Raw genomic sequence first — 24,228 nt, 5'->3', positions numbered from 1 at the left:
CTTGTCCTGTCTTGCACACTTTAAATCTCTGGCAAAGATGAGAGAAATCCTATAGAGCTTGGAGACCTCACTGCCCTCAAGTGTGGTGTTGCTATACATGTAGAAAACTGTATTCTCACTCTTTTGAAGGTTCCAGCGATCTCCAGGAAAGGCACTGTATGTGTATTCAAATACAAGCTCCCTCTAAGCCGTATTACAATGTCTCCAGGAGAATTACATCTGGAGTGGAGATTTCTTCTGAAAATCAGCACCCTTAGCATTTTGTTGAATTTTTTACTGCACTTTCTCAATTTTCTTTCTTCCATGTCCGCAGTTGGGCTTGATTTGAGAGAAACTATCACTGCTAAGACCTTGCAACAACTTTCCTAGGTCCACACTGAGGCATGAGACGCACTCAGTAAACAAGTAACATGAAAGCTTCCTGACATCTCCTAGCTCCATGCCTTCCAAAAGGTCTTAGATCAAACTACTCATGTAGCTTAAAAAAATCTCTTTTCCATTAACACATGTAACATAGTTAACCATTTATAAACAGTTGTTCGTGCAGTGAGGGACTCATATTTGGAGTGGGTCTGTATAAATTAGTTTTAGTCTCGAGAGGGTATTAAATTTAATGTCACGTTACAACTATCCAGTATTTCTTATACAGTCCCAGTGCACTCCAAATTTGCCAAACTAAGTGGGAGATCATGATTTTTATTTGTTTCATCATCATCACGTCCAAAGCATTTTTGCTGGAAGTGGTTACATTTTTGAAACTCTTTTGAGAATTCCTTGTAAGTGATGAATACTGTGGGATAAAGCTGAGAGAACTGTCATTGTTTAATCTCCAGCAGAAAAGGCTTAGTGGATATTTTATCGAAGTAAATACCTGATGAGCAGGGGTTGAAAAGATGGAGCTGATCTCAGTGATCCCTAAGGGCAGGAAAATGACTGAAAATTAAGAACAGCAAAGTCCCTTTAAATATCTGGAAAACTCTTCTGTTTGTAAGAGTGAACAAACATCAAAGCTTTGCCCAAACACATTGTGGTATATCCATCTTTCAAGATACTGAAAACCTAAGAAAGACACTAACACCTGCTGTAGGTGACAGTGCTTCGAGTAGTGTGCAGATTGGACCAGACAACCTTCAGAAGTCCATTCCAATGTCAGTTCTACCCTGCTTCTACAATATTTTCATTATTTCCTTACCCTGAAATTATCATTGTGCAGTTCCACTATTTTGCATCATCTCTTAAACTTGAGGTCATTTTTGTCTGCACTCTTTGATCCAATAGTGTCATTTACACAATTTATAACTTGTCATCTTGCAACTCAGGAAAAGTTAATGAAAAACAGATGAAAAAAAGTCCTGCAGGAAGGTATTTTGCTGATTTTGTAATTTTTAACAGGAGAAATCGCTCTGGAAATAAGCAAACCATTTTAGCAATCTTTCATGAACAATGAAGGGAATTAAGGTATACTCTTCAGGGTCTCAGTTTTAATTTCCTTTAAGTATGTTTTCAAGTTGACTCTCTAGTTTTCAGGAATTTCACAGAAATTACTAGACTTATCATAAAACAGTGAGAACAGTTTTTATGTGTTCTTTAAATCTGCTAAGACAGTTGCTTGTAGCTCACTATAGCTGGAATGGTAAAGTTTTTGAATTTGCAAACTATCCATTTTCTAACAAGAATAAAGTCCTGATTCAAGAATGTAAAAAATATCAAATGTCCTAATTATTACATAGTTAAAAAACTACACTGCTCAGACCTCTGAAACCACTCTCCATTTTAAAGTAATTAACAATTCTTTTCAAAAAGTAATCTGTTCATCATCATCATCTGATACTGTCAAATCCTGATGTCTGTATTATGTTTTCTTTATGTGCTTTCACAAATTTCATATCTACTTCCTTTCTTCAAACTGCTTGTTGTTACTCTAGAAATTCCCTGATTGAGAGGTAGTACCATACTTTTGCAAGTGTTGAGACCAATGCAGATAGACAGTATGGGAGTGTTGGAAAATACCATGTGGGTATTATAAAGGCAGACAATTCTTTATCTTCTCTACATTTTGTGAACGTGTGTATTGCTAATTCAGTTCCAAGAAGATTGGATACAAGTTGGTAACACCCTTTTATAGCATCTAGGCTTTTTCTGTTACACTGAACATGTCAGTGAAGCTGAAGGAGTACTGGAGTTTGAAATAAGTGTTTACAATGTGTATTTACCAGTAAAAGTTACAAAAACATTATATTTTTACAGCACAGAAAAGTTAATTCAAGCTGTAGAAGAAGATATCGAGCGTGAAAAGATTGTGGCAGATGACATAATGAAAGACATGTCACGGGAAAATCAGGCTAAATATCTGGAGATAAAAGCTGCTAATGAGAAGCTCTCCCAGGTTGGCTTGTTCCATTATGCTTACCTAAAATATTTCTTAAACTTGCTTTTTGGGGTTTACATAAAATTTAAATACTGAAGAAATTGACAACAGAGTAATACAATAAAAAAGCTTGCTGGTATCTTAATCAATTGTAGAAGTACCTGGAAATTAGGCAATTGACTGAGACCAAGTGCTTTGCCTTCTTGTATTTCATGCTTTAGGAAGAAATAATGTTCACAATTTTCTGTTTGAATTTAGGGTTTGACATGCAGTTTTTAAAAGCCATTGGGATACTTAGATGTTTCATCATGTGTAAAAAGCAGGAGAAAAGGAAAAATAACCCCAGCAGTTTTTGTAGTTCACTTGAGTAGAATGTTTTCTTCTTGTGTAAAAAAGTGAATCTGACTAGCTTTTTCTAATATTATTATTATTATTATTTTGTTATTGTTATTATTGGTAGTGCATGTCTGAATGTATCCAAAAAAAATAACTGGGCTGTATAAAATGTTTGTTACTTCACTAATCTGTATGTTAACAACAGGAGTAACACTTCTAGGCTTCCTGGGATGATCTAGTTCAAGCATAGTGTCTTAAAAGTTCCTCTGTATGGTCTGTACAGAGATGAGTTCCATGTTTCCTGTCTGTCTTAGAATGAGCTGAATCAGTAGTCAGGGCTTACCTGTCTCTTTCTGGACTATGAAGAAACTGTCGCGATTCAGATTTTAAAATTTGACTCTAAACTCCTGAAATACAGATAGTAAATTCTATCAGTGGTACTGATTTAAAAAAAAAAAAAAAAAAGTAGAAAAAGTGCAAACAATTTTTTGGTAGTAGCCCAACTGCAAATAACAATGATAAGAGTAATGGAAAAGTTGGATGCTGAAAGCAAGTGTTTACTACATCTGAGTTATGTGAAGGAGCTGGACAGTGTCTTGTGTTTCAAATTTTTAAGAGCAGCAATGGGACAGTTTACAGTATTTGGTACATACTAAAGTTTAGATCAAAAAATTAGTTAAGTAGTAATATTTATCTGAATTTTGCATTTTGCTTCCTCTTTAGGAATTGGTTGTTCAACAGCAGGAATTGGATGCACTAAATGTGAAGGAAGAGAGTCTAAGGGCTGTATGTATGATAGCAAGTGATCTCTATACTAACCTTCGCTGAATGCTAGTGTAAAGAATAATACAATCGAAAAAATATGCGTAATTTCTTTTCCTTAAATTTTCAGATACTGTAGGATCATGCTCTAGTATGGGAAGGCAAATCTGCCTTTCTGGTTTCCACTAATAATTTCTAATCAGTTTTGGGTAAAAATATCTTATTGAGGGAATTTTTTTTTCATACTGGGTCTTTCATGAATAAAAGGATCTATGACCTGAAGCATATAGTCAGAAAGTATAATTTTCAAATACTTTCAAATATGTACAACATTCAGTCCTTTTGAATGTTGTACATAGTTTGAAATCCCCTGCAACTGTGAAGTAATAAATCTCCTCAGAAAATTGGCCCAAGGAGGAACTTGCAAATCAAGAAGTAACTGATTGGGATATTCTATTCCAGAAAATGAAATATTGACAATATGGATTATGAATTTTACTTTTTATAAAGTGCTTTATAAAGTGCTTTTTACTGTCTCTGTGCTTTTTGTAAGAAATAAGCTTCGCTGGCAATGTATAGGTAAGTGTTGCTTAACTAAAACATGATTGCCACAATGGTCTCTTCCCATCTGAAAACAGCTAGTAGGTGTTTGCTTTTCCCAACAGGAAATAGCACACTCTGCAGTGAAGCAGGAAGCTGTGCAGTTGTATGAAAAGCTCCATGAGCTCAAGGAACATCGAGATCGAATGATTGCTGAGGATAAGAACATGGAGTCTCCCCAGGAGGAAAGAGAGAGATTACTAAAGCAGGCAAGAATAGGAAATGTTGTTACGTCATAGATTCTCCAAGCCAGCATTATTTGGGGTGATAATACTTGAAAATACTTAGGTTTGAACTTTGCCTTTATCTGTCCTCTAGGCAGTGCAAATAATCTGACATTAAAAATAGTTGGGATATTTCAGGTCCAGCCAAAACTATTGTAGTGGGTTCAGAGGAAGGCTGTGAAGATAATCTTAGGTCTGGAGCACATCTTCTATGAAGACAAAATAAAAGAGTTGAAGCTGTTCATCTGGAGAAGAGAAAGCTCTGAAGAGACCTGATAGCAAAGTCCAGTACCTAAAGAAGGCTTATAAAAAAGTGGACGAGTGACTTTTACGCAGGCAGAAAATTATAGGATGGGGGAAACTCTTTTAAACTAAAAGATAGAAGATTTAGACTAGATGTTATGACAAAATTCTTTATTGTGAGGATGGTGAGGTACTGGAATATGTGGATGCCCCACCCCTTGAAGCATTCAAGGCCAGGTTGGATGGGGACCCTGAGCAACCTGATCGAGTGTATGGCATCCCTGCCCATGGCAGGACTGGGGAGTAGAAGGAAGTGTGAGTTGGAAACCATTCTATTATTTTAAGAAAACAAATTTGGTATTTTGAGGTTTTCATGTTGGTTGGGAAAACTATCCAGTTGAACAGCTCTTGTAACCTAACTCCAGAGACCTTGTGAGGTACTGAACAGGTAGACTAGTCCAGGAGTAATTGGATCAGTTTACAATGGCCTATATTGTAACTGACCATTGATACTTTATAGATTATTGGTCTGAATGACCAATGGTAAGTGTATTTCATTTTTTAAAGTATGATTTTTAACCACTTGGAAGACATAATGCCTAAATCTTCACTTTTTATTGGACTGTGTCACAAATTTGTGGTTTCAAGTGCTAATTTTCTGTTCTCTGTATTTTGAATTCAGATTTTTTTTATGATTTTCCTTTTTTCATTTGTAGATTTAATTTCATATAATAAAGTTGTTGAACTTTTTTGTAGGTTAAAGATGATAGTCAAAAAATTGCAAGCATGGAAAGACAGTGAGTAACTCCATTATACTGTTGCTATAAATTACATGTACACCCTAAAGACATATGGTAGTGTTCCTTCACAAAGTCTATTTCTATAGACTTTTTAGAACATCACCACATCTTCAAACCTGTACTAGTCTAACCTTCCACAGAGAATAGAATATGTTCTTCTGTTTCAGGTAAACAAATTTGTAGTGATAAGACATTTACTTCCATCCCTTAGGAACACGCCTTGAGAATATAGATTTGTAATAGCACTAATTTAAACTTGTTTAAGGCTGAAGAAGACATTGATTTGTAAGAGATGCTCCTCTGAGACAGCTATGAAATTTAACCATTATTACACTGCAGTCACATTTTTAAGTTTGTTTATGTGTTCTTAAAGCCTAAGAGTTACAGAAGTTCCATTCTAAAGCATAGTAGGGCATTGCTTCTTGATTCTTAGGTACTGGGTCTTTCCAAAGACTGGCCAGAAAGTCAAGTAAATTTTATAATAAATAGTAATGTGTTGAGGGGGAGATAAAAAAGTACAATATTTTCTGGTTTTGAGCCTTTTGGTTTCTCTTTCTTGAAAGAAAAACTGAGATAATTAATAAAATCTCTTAGAAACAATATTAAATTCTTTTAAGCAATATTTCCAACTATAATTATTTGTTAATTTTTAATGCATTTTAATTGGATAATGAGTTGTTTAACAGATTTTTTTAATAAATAATAATAACAAAGAATTATATTTGAGATTTTATGTAGAAATATGTAAAGGTAGTTTCATTTCACACTTTGATTGATTGCATAGCAGAGTGATTTATTTCGAAATTTCTTAGTGGATTTTTCTAAATACAGTTATTGCTGTTTAACAGTTATATTGTACTTCTTTGGAGGTACAACAGTTATGTTGTACTTCTAAGAATAGCAACCAGCAGAGGGACTAGTTGAGTAAGTTAAGAATTACTGATGACTCAACAAAAATTGTTTTTTTAATAAAGAGGAGCTACAGAACTTCTATTTAATAAACAGAGGACTAAGTGACAGATGATTTACATATACCTTTTATAATAACAAAAATCCTGTTATTCTTTTGGGTTTGATTAAATCTATAGTTTCTATTTTTATTCTTGACTTTTCAGTTTTGTCTAAAATAAAGTAAGTCTTTTACAACACAGTTTTAACCTTGACTTTCATTATCTATTTGTTAGGTTGGCAGAAGTAAAAGAAAAAATAGATTATTTTAAAAAGGTCATTCAACGACTTGATACAGATCTGGAGAACCATCGAGGTAATATGATTAGAGTGTAGCAGACTATGCAGAGCTGCATCTGATTGTTCTATAGCAAACTGTTTTACCTAGGAGTTGCTTAAAATTTTGAGGCTTATGCAGTAAGTGAAAACTCATCAACATGAGAAGTTCTGTGCCTACAGGTACAGCCTTTTCTTTTCAGGCATAACAAATGGGGAGTACCCACCTTTAGTGGTACATTCAACAAGTTCATGTATAAAATATTAGGACAGCTGTCTGGTTTTCTGTTTTATTTTGTTTTTAATATTTTTTGGGGAATAGAAGTTTAACTTACTGGAAGCACTGCAGAACAATCTCATATTTAGAAATGCTTTAATTAATTTTACCTTTTACATTATCTGTTAGACTGTCAGCAAATGTGGAATTGAGGATATTTAATAGCAATGTGTAAAGTAGACTGAGTTCAGTATTATTTGTATCTGTCTTTTAAACTTCTTGGGTTGATCTTGGCAAGAAGAGTTTGTAAGCTGCCTGGTAATGGCCTTAGCTTACACTGACCTCCAGCAAACACATGCTGCTGATGCTTAGGTTAGGTTAGTTTGGAATTTGTCCTAGCACTGGAAGTTGTGGTTCTGTGGTTACTTTCTCTTCTGGAGGAAGTAACTTCAGTTTGAGCATGGGCCCTAAGAAAGCTGTAAAAGGTTATAGATAAAAGGAAGATCCATGCAAAGGAAAACCTTCTTTTGATTGTAAGATATCTTGGTCAGATAGGAATTAGATAAATATATGCCTGCATTCTGAAAGTCTTTACAAATTTTAACTTCTGTAGGATTGAGGAATTATGTTCTTCTTACTTTATGCCTTTTCTTGTGCAATCAACGTAAAATCTAGCTGTAAGTTTATTCCAGTTGAATAAATAACTAAAAATCTGCCTCTAAGCAAATGTTTCAGACATCTATTTATCATCTTTTGCATGGCAAAATATTTCATATTTCTATAGATACTTCATATTTTTGGAAATAATTAATTAAGACTGCTTTATTAGCTTTGTGTTTCCAGATAATATCATTGCAAACTTTATTGTTCTTCAGTTTTTCCTTTTTATTTGGCTTGCAACTATTTTTTTATTTTAACTTTGGAGAAATACAGAAGGTAAGAAGTGAGTTGCTTTTCACATTTTATAGTTTAGTGCACACACACAGTCATTCGTTGCTTGACTGTCTCTTGTTTTAGAAAAATTAATTTGTTGAAGAAGAGTTTGAAGCATATGTAGGAAAAAGCGCATGTTCTTTGTCAGCATATCAGAACCAGTCAGAATATTCAGAATCAAGTTACTTAGAGGTATAATACAGAGGTAATTATACCTCTTTGTGTAACACAGAGGGACTAAAGATACTCATAAAGAGTGGCTTTAAGACACAGAAATGTATACTGCCAGTGCTGCCTTCCCTAGTGAATGGAGAGAAGATCACAGAGGGCCATTCATACTTCTGCTCTAAATCAGTGTCTTGGTGTGTCCTTGAAATTCCTGTGCTCTCTTCCTCCCCAGTGACTTTACTTCTGGATCAGTATTTAAACATTATTACATAGCATTCCCAAAATTCAGCTCCAAAGTTTTTTATGTAAATATCAGGTGAAATAGCCAGTAAAAAAAAAAAAACACAGACATTTTAACAAAGGATTATTTAATATTTTAGGATAAGTATTTCAGTGTTAGAAATATTTCTGAGCCGGAAAAAGACTAAACGTGCGATGCTGGAATAACTATTTTTAGGTTTTACTGGAAAAAATCTATATAAGTAAATAATTCACCCACATATTATTTGGCCTATATACTAGCAGTAAACTTTTAATGAATAGTCATCAGCATTAACTCATAATGCAACAGACTTAACCCTTCATACATTGAAGATGAAGTTAAGAGAGTTGTGTATTAGTGGTGTATTTGAAAGAAAACTTACTGAAATGACATCTCAAAATTGTGGACTTCAAATATTTTTTCTATTAACACTTGACAGATTATGTAACTGTTTCATGGCTCACCATTACTGGAATTCTGAAGAGTAGAGCAGGCTCAGTCATTAACTCAATTAAAAATGTAGACGTTTGAAACTTAAAATTATTTCTAGGAAATGAATTGTCTCATCTTCTTGTGACAGATGTATCAGGTGTCCCACTTTACTAATACTTACATATTATGAGTTAATTATAATGAGTAGTTGAATTTAAAAACAGGGTGTCTATGAATGTTATTCCTTACTTCTAATACCAGTATATTGAAGGTATATGGAAATGTTTCCAACTTAATTGTAGAAAGCTTTCTGTGCATTTTGTTTTCCTAGACCATTGCTTGTACAGTTCTCCTGTTTATTTCCATGAGATTATCACTTGCAAGCTGCATATCCTTATGAAAGGTGAAAGTGCAATTGAAGTGGCTCATGCATTAAACAGGGCTGCAGAAACTGTTAACTAATCTTGGTGCCCAAATACAAAGAAGCATTTGTTCTCCATGATTGAAATTCACTTAACTTCAGAAACCCCTTTGAATTTCCTTTGCCCAAACCAAGTATTTATCTCTCTCCTATCTATCAGAAGTTGTAACCTTGAAAGGTTGTCAAAATTGCATTGAGGCTGATTCATTATGGTATCTTCTTTTTTAATATAAAGATATATATAATATAGTTAGTTGAACTGACTACATTAAATGAAATAGGATGAATCCTGTAGTTCCTAGGCATGTAGAAATTTTATTTTTGTGACAGACATTTTACCTTCATGAAGGAATCCAGGCCTTAGACAATATGAAGTTAAATCAATGGTACATGTCTTGTAGGGGAAGAAAATTGGAAATACAAGGAGTTGAAGAAGAGGGAAGAGAGCATGGACAGTAAGTTGTCTAATATTATTTACCTAATATTGTGTATGTGTAGATATATATATATATATAATTAAGCCTAATTTCACTAAATTAGAGCTTTTGTTTTACTGTTAAAAAAGTTAATTGATATTTGCAAAGAACTGGTGTGCTGATCTTTGCATGAAGTTCTGCAGTCTTGTTATGCAGACAAGATAGTTGATACCTTACATGACAGTCACAAATATTCAGAGCATCTTTCAAGACTTTATCAACCATTAAATGTCTTAGAAACACAACTTTATTTTATGAAAGCAAAGTTGTAATTAATGGATTGAGTGATTAAAGCAGAACTTCAGCATGGAAGACTGTAGATAAAATGTAATTCTATAAAATTAGAACTTCTCATATGTATTTACTCAAGATGAATGTTTCTAAAGCTTTGTTACATGTCATAAAGTTTTAATGTTGTAGGGACTTCAGTAGCAACTAACAGAGGATGAAAACAACTGACTTTAAGTATATATCATTCCTTTCATACTGTAGGAGACAGCTTACCAAAAAAGTTGGTCTGTTACTCAGCAAAAGGGATAACGGTCAGTAAACATGCCATGGAGGTTCAAGGGATATAATACCTGTTTTAAAGTGTTCTCCAAAAATGTTCTATATAACTTATGGCTATCATGATACTGAGAAAAAGGTCTCAGCTGATAATAAAAGAAGATTAATAAAAAAACACAGCAAGTTTCTGTGTTTTCAAATTGCCAGGTTTCCGGAGAAGCAGAGACAAAAGCTCACTTGATCAGGATTTTCCATATTAATGCAGATGGAGTCTGCAGGGCTTGACTTTTTGGGTTTTGGTTCTGCTTCTACCCTTCATTAAAGGTTATTGCTAAAGTTCTAGACCAGTTAGTGATTTGGGGGACCTGAGACCTGAGAGCTTTGGGGGAACATGCCAGGAGTCTTAAGGATGGGGAAAGAGGAAATATGGTGCCTATGTAGAAGAAGAGGGGACAGGGAAATACAGGGCAGTCAGATTAGTATCAATTCCCAGAAATAATTTGGGAAAACTGTGCAAGCTAACAATATGTAAATGTTACAGGAATGGGAATATGAATAACACTAGTATTGATTTGTCAAGTACAAACAATATTTTTTCCTTTTTTTGTGTCAGAAAAATACTGCAGAAAAAGGAAGGTGTAGCAGATTATATGTGCTTTAACTTCAGTATAACTTCTGCTGCCTTGTGGTCTTTTTAGATTCAAGCTAGGCAAATATTGTCCATTATTAATCTATATTGTGCATTAAGTTAAAAAAATCGTTAGTTTTGAAAGATTCGGTGCCAAAATTAAAGGATATACTGCGTGGTGTTTTGCAGTGTGTTGGATTGTCAGTGTGTTCAGGTTAGTCAGTATTTTCTTAATCAGTTGGATATTGGGAGAGAGTATCTGACAGAAGAGTTACAAAAAATGGTCCATTAGAAAAGCTGAAATCATGTTGGACGACGTAGTTAGAATTTAGTATACATCTGTTATGTTAGAAATCAATTACAAAAGTTTGGAAACGACTTAGTGTAAGTTTCTACACTTGGATGGAGTAATCAACAGCAAAAATGCAGAGCAGGGAGCAATTCATTAGGTACAGCTCTGCGGCTCAGAGAGTGAAAGACAAAGTGAACGTGGCTGAGCAGTATCAAACTAGCAAGGAAAATACCACAACAGTAGGTGTACATTGGAGTGTCATTTTTTTTGACATCTGAAGTACTTTTTTCCCTGTGCATCAAATTCTTCAGATAGGAGTTCTGCTCATAAAGAAGGGGGCTGTCAGTCCTCAAGAAAGCTGATGGGAGTATGCAGAAAGCATGACCTGCAAGGAGATATAAAAAGAATTTGTCTTTTATTTTAGAAAATTTATGACAGTTGTCAAATGTGTAAAAAGGCTGTTTCAAATAATAATGGAATAATTTATTTCTACATATACATGGAGGATAGAAAAGGAGTAACATACCACTAGGTGCAGAAAGATTTCAGTTTGGATATTAGTAAAAACTTCCTACCAATCAAACTTACCAAACATTGAAATAGATTATTCAGGAGAACTGTAGAGTATGTATTAGGAGCTCTGTTTGTGAAGAATATAGACAAACATCTGAATTACAGACATAGATCTGGCTTTGTCTTGGAGCAAGTGAATTAGTTTGATGAGCTCCTGCACTTTCTTGCATTCAAGAGTTTTTATGAATCTGTGAAATACACAGCATTCAAATGAAACAAGGTCAGTAAGCTGACAACTTTCAAGGTCTCTACCACCTGGCTTTTAAATAAACAATTACAGTAACCTATCACAAACTGTACTGCTTCCAATATAATACAAAGCTTTGACTGGAAACAACATTGCAGCCATAAAAGTAAGAGCCTTCTTTTTTTATGTTTGTTAATCCCTAGATTTTCTAGCAACTTTTGAAGATGTGAAGAATCAGGAATTGGAAAGAAAGGCCCAAATAGAAGCCAACATTGTTGCACTCCTGGAGCACTCGAGCAGGGTAAGCATGTAGCATTTTCATCCTCTTTTGGCAAGCTAGGTCTTCAGATGCACAAAACAGGAGAGTGGCTGGATAAAGAAGGATGGTGGATTTTATATATTTATATTTATCTACATAATTATCTCTTAAAATTAACATTAAACATGTTAAGCTACAGCTGATTAAACATTAAACAGCTGTAGTTAAAAATGGATTTGTTTAATTTCTCTCTTTTTCTAGGGGAAGGGTTTTGCACAGTGTGTGATATTGTAACCAGAACACAGGAATATTTTCCTAATTTCTATAACTGCATCTCTGCTGTAACTAACATTAATAATGATAAACATTTCCAAATACTGCAAATAAAACTACTGCAATATTTTGTTTATCCACAGTTTGCAAAACTCAATTCATGGGTATTCTGTCACTAGTTTTACTGAACTAAAAATATTTCAGTTGTCCCTCTACTAAAAGTATGTCTGAACTACCCTGATGCATAATATTTAATGTAAATATTATAAATTAATAATGTAGCAGTTCAGAAACTGGTCCCATTTCCAGTCTGCCATTATTCTCACTTTCAAGACTTGTATTCTTTTTAATGTTTTTGGCTCCCATGGATTTTTTATGTTATAGAAAATTTTCAACTGAGTAATATTTTGATTCTATGATTATTTTAATTGTCTCGTACCTCTTTCAATATAGTATACCATAAGGTATATTTCAGATGCTGTCGCTTACTTTACAACATACCTATATGACAGCACAGTTTATATTTGCTGCATATTTATTTCATCTGTACTGGCTTGTCAATACATCTTTTATCAGAAGTTGGCAGAATGCAAGTCATTCGCATTTAAATCACCCAAATAACAGACAGTGTCATAGGACAGGAGAGTTTCTTACTTATCCATTTACCAGTTGTTGTTTCAAAAATACAGCATGTTCATATCATTGTTGTTGGTAACACACAGAATCTGAATCATATGAAACAAATTTCATCTGTTACCAATCAAGAGCTGAAGATTATGCAGGAAGACCTCACTTTCAAATCAAATGAAATGCAGAAATCACAGAGCACTGCTAAGAATCTGATTACAGGTGAGATCAGCGAATTTTCTAATTAATTCCTTAAAATAATAAAGACTACCTGCATTGTTTCACTGATATAATGTAGAAGATTTCTGAATATTAGATATCAAGTCATCTCCAAATATTAAAATACAGTGATAAGTTCACAAATTGAAATACTTCTGGTAACAAGTTATTTATTTTCATCAATTTATTTCTATTTGTTTTATTTATTTATTTATATCTATTATATATTGTATGCTATGTATTTATAATAGGTATGTATACTTATTTATATTTACCTTACTATTATCACTAAATTATCATCTTCCTTGCACAGATATATGCATTTCATGTATTTCCATAACCCCCCCATGTATTTCAATACAGGGGTTGAATTGAGCTAGAATTTTATTTTACTAATACTTGCCTCAAAACAAGATCTTCCATGATCTTGATAGAGTGTTTAATAAATGGAAACAGCGTCTTGCACATTTGTCTAACCCTGAATTATTTGTAAATGTAGTTCTTAGTATCACTTACCTATGGTTTATGCTTTTCCAAATGGATATGTATCACAGGCAATTAACTGACAACAGTGAATAGCTCTCAAATCCCAAGGCTCAGTTCTGCAGAGTGAATATTCATTTTGACTTTATTTTCTAAACACTCAAATACTTATTAGTGTCTTGAGGATGTTCTCTGTAATTTCAAAAAGCAGACAGTAGTTTAATTTCATTCCTGTAAGAAGTATCTCTTTAGTTCATTATTTGCACTGTTTAATTCTGTGTCTTTGCCAATATCATTATTGGTTCAGCAAACCTTTCCTTGTCTGTTTGGCTGAAAGGAAGGGGCAGGAATTAAGAATGATAAATCATTTTCTTAGAAGGCTGTATCATGTTGTACTTCACAGTAATTTTCAAAATAGGAGCCAGTGTTGTGACTTCAAAGTAGTTACGAACAAATATGTTATTTGGCACAAAATTTTAGAGAAATTGATTTTCTGTTGTGTGATTTAACACTAGTGTTTGCTCATCTGCAAATACTCATTTTGCAGTTGTAATGTAGTTTGAATTTTTGGGCCTTATATTTATAAAAGTTCAAATATGACTTTTTGTTCTTCCATATAAGCATTATTTATGACTATTTTCCAATATAAGGATGTTTTCGAAGCATGTAGTATGCATATAGAGGCATTCTAGAAAGAAAAATTTTTTTCTCTGTAAGGGAAGAGGAGGAAGTTACAGTACATAATTTTCAGCAGACAATTTAAGTTATTCCTAAGTAAATCTCTGACAGCTGGGATTCACAGATAGTTTAACAAACAAGATTCCTTCAGAAATACAGTGAATGCTCAATTTGCACAGTTGAAATTCCTTCTAATCTTTGAATTATAGCATAGCCATCTTCAGAATTCTTTTGTTATTATTAAAATCTGGATTTTCACACTTGTCGTAACAAAGATATAAAAAGTCCACCAGCAGAATCTTTAAAAAAATAAAAAAGAAAAGGAAATTGTGAAGGGTAAACAAAAGTGCTGATGGCATAGTTTCCCAAAAACATTTCCCTGGGTCACTGTAATTTGTTCTGAGAATTTGCCACTGTGTACACACTGCATGCTAGATGCTGCAACTTCATGGCCTATCAGAAGGAACTGGTCTGCATCCTCTTCCTGTCTCTTCCCCTAGAGGAACTTTGAGGTTTTTTCAGTTTTGAGATTTTTTCATTGAGTCTGCTGCTGGATAAGGATAAAATTTTCCCCTTCCAGTTTTGTCCTTTTTCTCCAGAAAGTGTGAATGGATAGGAATATCCATTGCAGTCTAATCATACTTGTATTCGACAGAACAGTCCAATAAATTTTTTTGCCTTTTTGGCATTTGGGTTGGCACTAGTCTTTACATGTGAAATAAATTCCAACTGGTCAACTATGTATAATTTTAAAATAACAAAATACAGATATTAGAACAGCTGTATAAAAAGTGAAAATGCTGTGATCAGACCTAGGTAAATACTCATGAATATCTCTAGTTGTTTTCTGTTATTTCTCTCCAATCTGAGTCTATTTTTTAATTTTATTTTTTACTGTTTCTGATCTAAAACCCTCATTTATTGATTTGTCTTTAAACCACAGTGCTCTAGGAAGAAGAAAGGAAAGAGGTGATCTGTTCAGTTATGGTTTAAATCTGTCACTGACCAATGCCAGAATCTTCATTGTGAAAGACTGAGCAGTTATAAAATATTGTAGACACACTGAATGTGTTTTCTTAAGTCCTTTGCAGTGGAAAGCAGACTGTGAATTACATACATGTGAAGCAATCAAAAATATTATAATTTAAAATACTTCTTTTAATTTGCATGGGAAATGTTCATATTTATATAAATGCTCCTTGCACATAGAGGACACTTTCAATCTTACCTTATGGATAAGCCTTCCTCAGGATAATTGCAAATGGTACAGAAATCTTGGTCTGTCCTTTTTTTTTATTTTGAGGTTCCTAAAGAAATCATGAAAGTGCTCTGTAAAATGCCAGAAATGTTCATAAAAGTGAGTGTTTCACTATAAAATATAAGTAAATGGCATAAATACAAAGCAGAGAGATGAGTTGCAAAATCTTGCTCTGAATGTTTTGATCAGGTGAGATTTTCCTATGTAAGTCCACTGACAGAACTATACCCATAGTTTTTGGAAAGGTGAGCCCTCCTTCTATCCCATGGACACACCTATTTTCTTCTGCCTTAAAGATTTATACTGCCATGATTAAGTTGGGAGGAAATTTTCTCTCCTTTTTTCAGCAGATCAGCCAAATCTCAAGATGCAAACATATGCCAAGAAAAGGTTTTTTGTGCAGTCTCTTCCCTCTCAATAGCCCATGTTGCCTGATACTTTGGAATGTAGGAAGAAAACTGCATTATCTCTGTTGTTCTTCTGAGTTAGACACAGATCTGAAACATAAGATGATATAGCTATGTGTTCAGAGTTCAGGAACGTGAATGAAATACAATGACAGGTCAGATCACAAAACCATCCAAATTAAGTCTAGCCAACATCTAGTGCTTCCTGACTCTGGGTAAGTAACTTCACCCAAGACTGAGTTAAAGTACTTTTATTACTTTGTGTATATATATAGTTTCTTCCCTTCCACATGTCTGGACAGTTTCAGTCTTTACAGTCCTCTTTATGACCTCTTATGTGGGTCATAATCCACCCACAATTCTAATTCTTTTAATTACATAAGTCTGCTATGTTTTTAATGGCATCTCAGAAGTAAATGCTATATATTGTAGCCTATGTTGATGTTGTAAGCTGTGATGCTTCTTTTTTGAAGAATATAGGAAGGATATATGAAAACGTTTTCCTCTACAAAGCAAATGTTTACTGCAAGTTTCAGTATTTGTTGTCCTAAAACCAAGTCTTATCCGTATTCAAGCAGCACAAATAAAAAGAAGATGATGCTAAAAAATTCATAAAAATACTTCTTTGGTTTGTCTGTGTTCTGTCTGCACTTCTATTGCATTGCAATAAACTTTTTGTAAGTTATCACCACTGTTTTAAGATTGTGGTGCTACAATTAATTGCATGGTGCTATAAACATTACAAGTAGAAACACTGTGATACATATCATTATATTTTCATTACTCCTCACTTATGGATTATAATACAGTAATTGTAGTGTGTGAGTCTGACTTGTGGCATGGTGGTGAAGATCAAATTTTTTGTTTCCTTCACATTAATAACTCCCAAAAATACAAAAAATCAGAAGTGTTTATATTGGTTAAATATAGCATAAATGTTTATGTAATGGGCTGTGTATTTTGAAACAAAAAGTACTGTTAATTAGAGATTGTGTTTCTGGTGATCTAGAGAGTCAAAAACTGCAGCTGGACCTACAGAAGATGGAACTGTTGGAGGGCAAGATGGTTGGTGAACTAGCTTCTCTTAAGGACAAAATTGAACAGACAAAAGCAGAGTTGGAGATCTACAATAATTTGCCAGCTCTGAAAGCATCAGGAGAAGAAAAGAAAAAGGTAATGAAAGGGATGAAACAAAGTGTGTGCTTTTGAACAGTTAGGCAACCCTAACTGGAGGGCAATCCAGTTTTGTGACTGGCAGTCCTTCTGACAGCTGAAAAACAGGATTGCACATCAGTGCAAATTAATCCAAATACTATTTTGCTTATATGTGTGGCTTGTTAACTGGGTACATGTAGAGGTATTCAGCTGGATATCTTTTGATAACTGCCTTCCACAAAATCTCCCCATTCTATTTTAGTGATTCAGCTAAACTCTTATGCAATTTATGACTGCCCATAGCTTTGAATTTAGCAATCTAACACAGAACACAAGCAAAAGAGAATTTCCTACAAATTCTTAATAACAGCATTCCCACTAGTGTTCATACAGTGTTTTCTAAGCATACAGCTTGGTCATAATCTTTGATTATTGTTTTTGGGATAGAGCATGCAGTGCTAGAGAAAAGCATATGAGTCCTTTACACATATGCATGTGATCTTGTTCTAAAAGGAAAAAAAGTAGCATCTTAAAAGATAAATTGAAGTAATGTGCTTGAAGCCCACATCAAATGAACTCATCCATTAATCAGTTTGTCTTGGGTTTTTCCCTAACTAGAAACTCGAGGATGACAAAGAAAAATTAACAAAACGAAGTCGTGCTTTTAAGAAAATAATGGAGCATTTGAATACAGAGTATGAGACACTAAAGAAGGAGCTGCAAGAAAATGAGACCCATGCTCAGGTATAGGTCAAGTTACATATTATTCCTTCAGTTGTTTGTTTCTTGGGTTTGGCTTTCTCATACACATGAAGCTTTGTACAGGCCGAATCTGTTTGTTCCTTCTCAGTGAGTTTTCTAAGTCATGTGTGGTAAGTGTGTAACTGTATTTGCTGTTTTCAAACAAAAGGTAATATTGTGCCAACAAATGGCTTGTAAACTTTGGATTATTAGCAGAAATCTTTCTGAGCTAAAAATTATGTGAGTCCTTTGTTTAAGTGTTTGTGTTAATCTTGCTCAGAATTCTCTACCTTCTGCCCTTCCTTTGCTTAAGTAGTTTGAGGACGAACTTAGAAAGAAACTGCAGGGAAGAAAAAGGTCACTGCTAATTAGCTAAGATCTCTTTTGCTTTTAAAGTCGTGGTGAGTTTTTTTTTCCTTTAAATCTGTACTATTAATTCCATTTTCCTTTTTCCAGTTCTGCTCCTTGCAGGCCACTGAAGTTTTAGAGTCTGTTCACATTTAAACAACATTGGTATATATGTATATTTGTATTTCAAAAGTGAATCAGGAAAGACGTTTATAGCTTCTTGATCGGCTTCTATTCTTTCATTATAAACACACATAAATTGCTGTCATTTTGGCAGCAGAACTTTACTGGTAAATACGTTTGAATGCACAGAAGAAAAACAGATAGCCTTAAAATAAGGTGGAAAGGGAAACTGATTTTTTAAATGCATTTCACTGTTTTTTATTGATTTATGTTTTTGAGATATTTGTCCTTTAGAACTGTTATTTTTTGCTAATACAGTTAAAAGCTGAAGGTCATATTGCACATGTTTAAGTTAACTTTCTTTTGAAATTAATGTTGCGGAGCTGATGAGAAGACATAGCTCTGACTGAGACATATGTGTTCATTTGTAGCATAGGGTTATGATAATCATTGTAGGCTGATGATACAAATCCTCAAAGCTACATGCCAACATGTGAAAGACTTCAGACACTGTGAATCTTTTTTTGCCAAGATCAAATTCTAGGGTTTAGGTCAATTAGAAATGCATACTCAAACAGTGTTAAGTCACTTGCATAATAAGTCTAAGCATTTCATACAAAATAGTAGTTGTATGTAATTTCTTCAGTTCATTAAGCTGTGGCAATTCTATTTTTATGTGGGTGAAAAGGATTTTTTTCTTTACTTTTTATGCCCTGAGTGTAAAAAAATGAGGGTGAATTAAGGTATGTCTTATAATAGCTGGTTATTTGACATTTGTCAAGCATTTTGAAGCACAAATAGTGTTCATAAATGTGGAGGACTTGGGCAATTTTGCAAGAGGTCAGCTGGTCTTCAAGCAGTTACTGTAAAAATACACTGAATCTTTCCTTTTCTCTGTGCAAGATAACATGTATTGCAGTTCCAGGCTCCTTTGCTGGCTGTATTATGTGCAGCAATATCTACCAAAAGGACAGTAATAATTCTAATTAGCCAGAAATACCTAATCTTGGAAACAAATGATTGCCTTGTTTCCTGCAAACTAGTACACTAAATAAACTGATTCTTACTGTTAAAGTTTGAATTTCTATTTTCATCTCTTCCAGCTAAAGGAAAGCTTTAAACTAAAATACTGCAATATTTTCTTTATTTATTACTTCAGTTTCCACTTGAAGTTTAGTCTCAGAATGGTTTTTAGTTTTACTTTTAAAAATAACATCTTCATATCTTGAAATGCAGAACCTTGAACAGTAGCATCAGAAAAACAAATATAAAATTGTATTGTAAGGAAGCAGCCATCAATATAATGTCCACATTAGTTTCCTGTTGATGCTGAAAGTATTGAAGAAGTGCCAGCGCTGAACCCACACTCCTACAATCTTCTCGCTGCAGCTCTGTTCTTATCACAACTTCTGGCATCAGACAGGAAACTTAACTATGGAAGTAAGGAAGTTTCTTCTGTGTAGTGCAAAGTCCAAGACAGTGTCAGGAAATATTGTATCTCTGTGATTTTAGATTTTACTGATTCTAAGAAGAGATCCATCTAAATGATATGGAGCATAATTAGAATTAGTATCTCCCTGAATTGTTCACCTTTTTACTTCTGACTTGCCTGTTAACTTTTTTATATGACAAATCTTGAATTCTCATCTGATTTTTTCATCTGTTGCTGCAGTTGCATACAGTGTTTATATGCAGATGAATTATGAAGTACTAAATTATATATGCAGGCTAATCAGCAGCAGCTTTAAAAGCATTTTGCCATTGTTTCTCATTTCTGTGGTTTTTATGTGAAATAACTTTGATCTTATCAGTTGATAGAGTACAAGGTACTGATACAAAATTATTTATGTAAATATATGTGTAATTATTACCATTTTAATTTTTGGCGCTTTTTGTGGTTTTGTGTTTTCAGCTTACAAATTTGGAGAGGAAGTGGCAGCACCATGAGCAAAATAACTTTATGATGAAGGAGTGTATCCTTTTCTTTAAGAAGTAAGAGTCAAATTCACACAGTGTATTAATTGAGGAAGTAGTCTGTTTCCTCCAGCAGAACAAGACAGGACGGAATGGGCTGCAAAAGACAGGGGAGAAGGGGAAAGGCAATCTTTTGCAAATATCTGCTTAGCTGATAGATATTATATATAGTGAAACTTGCATGTGTTGTCTGAAAGAGTTTTACAGAGTCCTAAAACATAAGCTTTGCATTGCAGTCTGGACTTTTTCCTTCTTTCTCAGGTTTTCTGCAAGGTTACATATAAAGTTTATCTTCACATCTCTTCAGTCTTAACTGATATTAGTCTGCCAGTGTAACATTGTTTGAAAACATGCTGAGGTGGGGGAACTGTCTTGTAGCTCTCTATGGAATTCAGATTAACAAGTTGAATTTCAGTAATCATGTCTGCAAAATCATTACTTGCTGATTTGCAACTGGCTTTCATAAGATAGTTTTTGAAATTAGGAAAAGCACCGAAATTTGTTTTAATTAAACAAACGATGGTTCTTCACATCAGTACTATTTTTCTGTTTTTCTGCTTAGTTATTATAGAGATCTGAATAGGACCAAGCTGTGCTTCTATTTTATATTATAAGGACAGTGAATTCACTGCAATAAAATTACTTATTTAAAATTATTGAAGAAACAAGTTGTTATTTAAAAAATCTGAAATCTCTAAGATGCACAAAATCACTGTTACATGATTGCAGTACAAATGTAATTGGTAAAGGTAACATCAAAACTAGACTCCACCATCTAGTGTAGTGTGTTGAGCAATGAAAATGGCATGGGGATGTATTTCAGGCAATTCTGTGTTAGGCTAGCCATCACAGAAATAATACTGATGATGATGATAATTATTTAGTAATAAATGCACATACATATAGCTATGTGTACATGTATACATATAATGTTGTTTTCTGCAAATACCAAATATCCCATTTCTCAAATCTGCTACATGCTCTAATTCCTAGAAAAATATCTGAAAAAGTCTTGGCTAGTGTAATATAGTTTGGAGCCACCTCTTCTTTGAAGGAGGCTCTACAAGAATATTTTATTAAGGCAATACTCTTAAACACAGTTTTTCTCAACAGAAAAGACTTTAAAACCAAGAAAACAAGTTGATCAGGATATTAAAGTATCTCCTAACTTAGTATAAAACATTGACTATCCAACTGCAGACCCTTATACAGAGTACTTAAATCTTGGGCTACTGGAGTGGGGCTGCTTTCTTGGACTGGGACTTCTGTGATTTCGTTTGCAATGTAACAATAAGCAGTCCTGCCTGAGGAACTTATTGCCTACATATATATATGAACAAAAGTGCCTTAGGTATGTATTCGCTCCTTTTTCCTAAAGTGCTTGTCGTGAGATGGCAGCTAGTAAATAAGTGTAGATTATTATTATTATTAGCCCTGGTATGAGTTTTTTCCACTATTTTCATCCCTTGACAGTTTTCACAGAAGGAAATGTATGGTCTTGTAGTTCCCTTGTGATCTGTGATTATGCTCATATTTATACTGGCAGTTTGTTTCCTTAATTCTTTTAATCAGTCATAGCGGCAAAAAGTCAGGAGAGTGACTACCAGCCAATAATGAAGAATTCAAGAAAGCTGGTCAAAGAATACAACAAAGCTCTCATAGAAGCTTTACAGAACACCAAGAACTGAACCCAGGCATTTCCTTCCTGCCTGAATGGACCAACAATGAGAGATGTGCAAAGGCCGTCTGGAAAGCTGGACTACTGAGATAATTTATTCACCACTAGGGTGGAAGATATTCTTAAAATTATTTTTCCAGGTTTTTAGAAGTTACAGGTTTTAATACTATCTCTCCTTTTGCACTGTTTAAAATTTTTAGAAATAAACATCTGAATTTTAGAAACAAAAAGGAAATACTGCCCAATGAGTTACTAAGGCTCATTGCTGAATTGCATCTCAAATGTGAAATTTTAGTCTGCTTTACACCCTGAATTTCTAATTGCCTTGTAGTCTTGCCCCTGTCAAACAGTACAGGACTGCTTGACGCGCTGTCATATGCATTATCTTAAATTAAGTGCATAATAAGATAAATGGTAACATCAACATACCATACCAATATATAGCAATTTATACCAAGCAAGGAAAGCATGTAATGATGACAAGCATCTTTTAAAGTCAAAATTGCTTCATAGTGTAAAATCTTACAATAAAACAAGTGCCAGCAAATTTTCATTTCCTAATGGAGACTTAACTTTCTTATTTTTTAAAATGTAATTATAAAGAGCAAACTCTGATAAAAGGTAGTGAAACATAGCTAACATTGATTTTATGGGACGCATTTTACTGCTGTAGTATTCACCAGTAAAGGAAATAGCAGAGAAACTTATTTGTATTTTCTGCAATGTGTTTTTCCCTCCAGTTTCAAGCAGCAGTGTCATATGAAAGCTCTGACAAAAATCCACAAGGAAAAGTTTCAACTTAGAATAAAAACAGGGTTTAAATAGAAACTAACAATGTGCTTCATGATACCAAAATTTCAGAAAACATTTAGATTAAAAAAAAAATCCATTTATATATTTGTCTCACATTCTACATGTAATATATTTTATAAACTGCTTATTGATCATTTCTTTCACCTCGTATATTGTAAGCTAGTCCTGATCAAATATAAATAGCACAGTTGACTACAGATAGAAATCTTAGCTGAACAGTAAGCTAGTAGTCTTATAGAAAGATACTACAAAAAAGTAGTGGGATCTGGATTTATAGCTGTTCTGCTCTCTTAGAAAAGTTTTCCAGAAAAGAGGTGGACTTTGTGCCTCACTTCATGAAACTGGAGTAGAGAAATTATTAGGAAATGTTCTGAGTCCATTAAAATAGTTCTGTATTTTTGTCACTAAATTTCTTCAAATCTATGATTATCTTTTTGAATATAAAAAGATCTGTAAGCTAAAAATATTGAAGATTTGTGCAGAAAGCACTGTGTTTGCTAATTCAGCATACTGAATAGTGTTGCTCTATATGTTTAGAATATTTAGAGATAATGGAACGGGATTACTATAAACTAAGGGCTGTTATCTAGGGGAAATTCCCACTAAAGTCTCTTCCTTCCTGTCAGAGTTTCAGCTATTCCAGAGAAAGGCCATTATTTGCAGAGATTAAGTTGAAGTCTAATATTCTCACCAGTCAAACCATCAGCCAGATAGATCATCTCCTGAATTCCACTTGTGCTAGAGTAACATATTGCAATGTACAATGGAAAAAAGCTGCAGACTGAATAAACAGATTGCTTTGACTTTGCTTTCTCTCAGGGCAGGGGAAGGTTTTATTCCTTGGTAGGGATTCTGTAAAGTAGCATGGTAAAGCTTACAGGTTTTTGCTGCATTCCCAGGAGATACCTGTCATGAAATCCCTTTCTCCAGCATGCAGTTCTCTTCCTTGTTCTACTGAAGGATCTTCAGATAACCTGTTTCTGTGTAAGAATCTCATCACTCACTCCTTCTCTTAACAATTCACCCGAATGCTCCTTGATAGCAGTCATAGTACCCATGGCTGAAAAGAACTGTATAGATCCAGAGTGGTAAGCTGTGTGGAAAGCATTTCATCTCCCTCTGGAACATTATTAACTCACTCCTAGTAGTGAGCTGTGTAAATTGTACCCTTACATAGTTTTTCAAGTGAAAATAACTTTTCCTTTAACTCTTTATATATATATATATATATATATATATATATATATATATATATATATATATATGTATATATATGTATGTATGTATGTACACACACACACACACACATATATATTTTTTTTATACAGTTTAATTACCAGACAGTGTTTTTTCACTGAAGCTCCTGTGTGTACGTTGTGTACGTCAGGACATGAATTCAGTAACGCACATCTCTCTACCCAGACAATCTTTTATTCATTTTATGCTATGACTTCAGACTGAGAGGACATGAATTAACTGTCAACATCTGCAGAGTGGAGATACTTAAAATCCCTTCTGCTCACCTTTCTCAGCAGGGCT

General features: G+C 33.9%; 1 protein-coding gene across 3 annotated transcripts in view; it reads left to right on the top strand.

Annotated features, from left to right (window-relative positions):
* The window catches only part of IFT74 (intraflagellar transport 74), a 35,035-nt gene extending 12,612 nt beyond the window's left edge, over nt 1-22,423 (top strand). For all 3 annotated transcript variants that reach the window (XM_064735203.1, XM_064735201.1, XM_064735202.1), the window contains exons 9-20: nt 2,248-2,386; nt 3,428-3,490; nt 4,132-4,275; nt 5,290-5,330; nt 6,518-6,597; nt 9,392-9,445; nt 11,857-11,954; nt 12,908-13,034; nt 16,867-17,030; nt 17,631-17,756; nt 20,137-20,197; nt 21,771-22,423. In XM_064735203.1, coding sequence (XP_064591273.1) covers nt 2,248-2,386; nt 3,428-3,490; nt 4,132-4,275; nt 5,290-5,330; nt 6,518-6,597; nt 9,392-9,445; nt 11,857-11,954; nt 12,908-13,034; nt 16,867-17,030; nt 17,631-17,756; nt 20,137-20,197; nt 21,771-21,886 — 1,213 coding nt within the window. In that variant the 3' untranslated portion in view covers nt 21,887-22,423. The remainder of the gene's footprint in view (nt 1-2,247; nt 2,387-3,427; nt 3,491-4,131; nt 4,276-5,289; nt 5,331-6,517; nt 6,598-9,391; nt 9,446-11,856; nt 11,955-12,907; nt 13,035-16,866; nt 17,031-17,630; nt 17,757-20,136; nt 20,198-21,770) is intronic.
* Nucleotides 22,424-24,228: the final 1,805 nt, after the last annotated feature.

This window comes from Zonotrichia leucophrys, chromosome Z (genome assembly GCF_028769735.1).
Source record: "Zonotrichia leucophrys gambelii isolate GWCS_2022_RI chromosome Z, RI_Zleu_2.0, whole genome shotgun sequence".
NCBI lineage: Eukaryota > Metazoa > Chordata > Aves > Passeriformes > Passerellidae > Zonotrichia > Zonotrichia leucophrys.
Note: the sequence above shows the minus strand (reverse complement) of the source record. Positions and strands in the feature narration are given on the sequence as shown.